This window comes from Leptonychotes weddellii, chromosome 4 (genome assembly GCF_054177405.1).
Source record: "Leptonychotes weddellii isolate Sample4059 chromosome 4, ASM5417740v2, whole genome shotgun sequence".
NCBI lineage: Eukaryota > Metazoa > Chordata > Mammalia > Carnivora > Phocidae > Leptonychotes > Leptonychotes weddellii.
In genome coordinates, this window is record NC_138372.1 from 170,480,070 (window position 1) to 170,483,969 (window position 3,900).

The window sequence follows — 3,900 nt, forward strand, 5'->3', positions numbered from 1 at the left end:
TGATGCATACAGAGGCTTAATGGGATTGTGGCCCACTGGGGCTAGTCTTCCTGGAAACCAGTAGCAAAATAGTCTCCTGAAAGACGAGACACCACTTGAAAAGAGGCCCTGGAGGATGGGCGTTAACTTGGACATCTGGCCCCAGCTGAGCTCCCAGCTGATGCAGCCACATGAGTGACACCAGCTACATGTGTGGACAGGAGCCACCCAGCTGAGCCCAGCCAGCCCACAAAACAATGAGTAAGTATTTGCTGTTTTAAGCCCTTAAGTTTAGGGTGGTTGGTTATATATCAATAGAGAACTGAAGCTCCTTGTTCTTTGCCTCTCAACTCCTGTCCTCACACTCTGCCTTCCCAGCTCAAGTCCCATAGTCCAAAATTATAATCACTTCCCCGAACCCCACACTCTTATAATATTGTCCTTACTAATTCCCAACCCTTGTTAGACCAAACTGTCTTCCTACTCCATCCCTGCATCCGAGCAGCAAAACTTTGCTAGAGAAAAACATAAAACCACACTCACTCGTTCTTTAAATTTACAACACACGGGGCATCTGGGTAGCTCAGTCGGTTAAGTGTCTGCCTTTGGCTTGGGTCATGATCTCAGGGTCCTGGGATCGAGCCCTGAGTTGGGCTTTAAATTTTTTTTTAATTTTAAAAAATTTACAACACACATCTAAAAGTGGGCTCTCTATGCAGCCAGAAAATCTTACTACACTTTCTTTATCCAGTTTGTCTTTCATTCTCTGGGAAGACTACTTCACACCTTGCCTTTTCTTTTTCCTTGAAGCTTCCAAATCTCCACCCACCCACCACCCCTTGAAGCTAACAATCTTTTTTTTTTTTTTTAATTAGAATCAGGGGCTTGGCTACAAGCGTTAGAAAACTCCAAATAACAATAGCATAAACCATAGAAGTTTTTCTCTTTTGCAAAGAGTTGAAAAGCCATCCAGAGTTGGCAGGGCAGCTGCAGTCTTCAAGCTCTACAATTCTATCTTGTTGTTGTGCCCTCCTCAACTCATTCATTCTACCTCATGGTCCAAGATGGTTGCTTGAGCTCCAGTCATTGTGGGTGCGTTCTAGGCCAGAGGGAAAAAAAAGGAACTGGCAAAGATAGGCAAACCCCTCCCTTTCAGGACATGTTTGGAAATTATACATACCGATTCTTATATCACATTGGCCAGGAATTAGTCTCAAGACCACATATATCTATTTGTAATGGAGGCTGGGCAATGCAGTCTTTATTCTGTGGGACAATATGCCTAGTTAAACATGGGGGGGTGTTCTTTTTAAGGAACAAGTGGAGGATGCGCAAAGAGATCCTGCTTGCAGTCACAATGTGTTTCCAATGCTCTCCTCTCCTGCCAGCCAAAAGTTTGTTCCTATATCACACCCTTTACACTTCCCATCCCCCTGCGCAGGTGCTCTTCTCCAGAGCTCCGCATGGCCCCCAGCTCCTTATCAGCTCAAATGCTGCATCCTTGGAAAGGTCTTCCCTGATCCCCTAGCTAGGGGGACCCCATCCCCCCTCCCTGCCACTTTGGCAGTATACAAGTTAGCTCTTCAGTGTTTGTCCCTCTTAAGTTTGTCAGCTCCAGGAGGGCAGGAACTTTGCCTTCCTAGATGAAACTGAGTCCCCAACCTGAAGCACTGACAGATCTGAGCATCCCCCCAGAGCCCGAGGGACTGGCATGTCTTTCTAACCCTTCAAAGTTGACAGCACCCCAGGTCTAGCTCAGGCAAAAGCCACTTACCCAGCTAGCCTAGCCCCATGGCCTACACCTCCCACTCCTCCCCTTCCACCATAACATTGTTCCTCAACCCGTCCCAAGCCCATCACTGCCCTGCTCACCCTCTCCAGCCCGTCCCCTGGTAAAAGCAGGAAACTCTCAGTCTGGGGATAACTTGGGCCTTATCTTCTGAGGGGCAAGGAGACCCTACACTTGTGCCATGAGTAATAATTGCTCCCCGGGACTGCCTAAAGCAGTTCCAGCAGCTCCTCGATCTTTCCTGAGAAAGGCAGGGGTGTCTGTGCACCCACTGAGTTTGGCCAGCTTTGGGATCGGGAGCTGATCAGAGAGTGACTGAGCCATGGTTCCAGGCAGGACCAGACTCATAGCACGTGACCTGGGCAGTCATGCAGGACCCCAAGCTCAGAAGGGCCCATACTAGGTTTTGTTGTTGCTGTTGTTTTGGTTTTTTTTAATTAAGTAAACTCTACCCCCAATGTGGGGCTCTAACTCACAATCCTGAGATCAAGAGTCACATGCTCCACTAACTGAGCCAGCCAGGCGCCCCATACTGGGTTTAATGCTTTAGTGTCTCCTGGAAATTCTTTTTAAAAAAGATTTTATTTATTAGAGAGTGCACATGTGTGCAAGTGCAGGGGCGGGGAGGGGGAGGCAGAGGGAGAGGGGGAAGCAGGCTCCCCGTTAAGCAGAGAGCCTGATGCTCGGCTAGATCCCATCGTGGGATGGGGACCTGATGGAAAGGCAGATGCTTAACCCACTGAGCCACCCAGGCGCCCCCTTCTGGAAGTTCTTAATAACTTTTTAACAGGAGACTGCATTTTTGTTTTACTTGGGGGCCTGCAAATTATGCAGCTGATTCTGGCTCCAGACACACTCATTGACACAGTGCCCAAAGACCTGGGTCACCAGCATGGCCCTGAGGGAAAATGCTGACTGGGAGAGCCACATGGTCAGTCCAGTTGCCACTCCTCCTGAGTCCCCAGTGGCCTGCTGCCCTCTCTGCTCCCACAGTGGCTCCCAGCACCCAGATCACGGGGATGCCCCCTGGACAAGGGAATATGGGACTGGTGTTCCAGCAGGCCTTGAACCGTGGCCTAGGGCTCTGCAGCTTACTCCCTAGGAGCAAGGCAGCTGCCACTCTGGGGACGGTCTAGCCCAAGATGTGCCCCCAGGCACAAGGCTGGACTGGTGGCTGTGCCCCATCCCACGGCTGACTGGACCAGGAACTGACTCGGACTGACCAGATTCTGACTGCTGGATGCCGCTCATTGGTCCGTACTTCCAAGGCTGGACAGGACCAGTAAGTGCTGCCGATGGGGAGAGGCTGCGAGTCCCACACCTGCCAGTGATGAGTTCAAAGGCCTGGAGGGCTGCCGCTCCTGACTCACCCTGCTCCTATACCCACCCCCAATCTTCCAACCCAACTCCAAGATCTGCTGCCTGAGGCCCTGGGAGATGTGCACTTGGGGGAGACCCTGGAGCCGGGGCCCGCCCCCCCCCCGCCCCCCGCAGAGGAGACACTCGCCTGGTGGCAAGAGACAGCTTTATTGAGAGGGAGACTACCAGTCGGGGGAAGGTGAGAGACTGGCGGGGACGGGAGAATGCAGTCCCAGGGCGGGGGCTGCCTGGAGCGTCACACGTCCAGGTCCCGCTGGGAGATCCGCTTGCCGGAAGGGCCCGTCTTGCGCTGCACGATGCCCGGGCTGAAGGTGGCCCCCAGCGGCCAGTGGCGGACCACGTGCCGGTATGACGTGGCCAGGTAGTCAAAGTAGTTAATGTTGAGCTTCCGGGCAATGTGACGGCCCAGGTATTCCGTCTGCTGTGGGGACAGGTGGCGGTCAGGAGGCCGGCCAGCCCTGGCGCTCTCTCCACCAGCTGCCAGCGCTAAGGCCTGGGCCGCGGCCCGCGTGGTGTTCACGCACTGCCTGAGAAAGGGCCCAGCCTAAGCCCCTGAGCAGCGGTAGGCCTCCTGCAGAACCGGGCAGGGGAGTGCAGTGTGTGGGGGCCGCAGGGCGGACTGAGGCGGGACCCACCTCATAGCGCTCCGACAGCTGCACCAGCACCAGGGGCTCTAGCTTGTGGCCGCACAGAACCAACTGGAAGAAGCAGCTCCCATAGGCTGGAGAGGGGAAAGCAGCTCAGCCTGGGGA

The 3,900-nt window shown here is 53.7% G+C and overlaps 1 protein-coding gene across 1 annotated transcript in view; it reads right to left on the bottom strand.

Moving 5' to 3' along the window:
- Nucleotides 1-3,284: 3,284 nt before the first annotated feature.
- Nucleotides 3,285-3,900, bottom strand: part of CATSPERQ (catsper channel auxiliary subunit theta) — a 2,882-nt gene continuing 2,266 nt past the window's right edge. The window contains exons 5-6 of the mRNA XM_081817161.1: nucleotides 3,784-3,869; nucleotides 3,285-3,569 (exon numbers count right to left, since the gene is read on the bottom strand). Of these exons, the coding sequence (XP_081673287.1) occupies nucleotides 3,384-3,569; nucleotides 3,784-3,869 (272 nt within the window). The 3' untranslated portion in view covers nucleotides 3,285-3,383. The remainder of the gene's footprint in view (nucleotides 3,570-3,783; nucleotides 3,870-3,900) is intronic.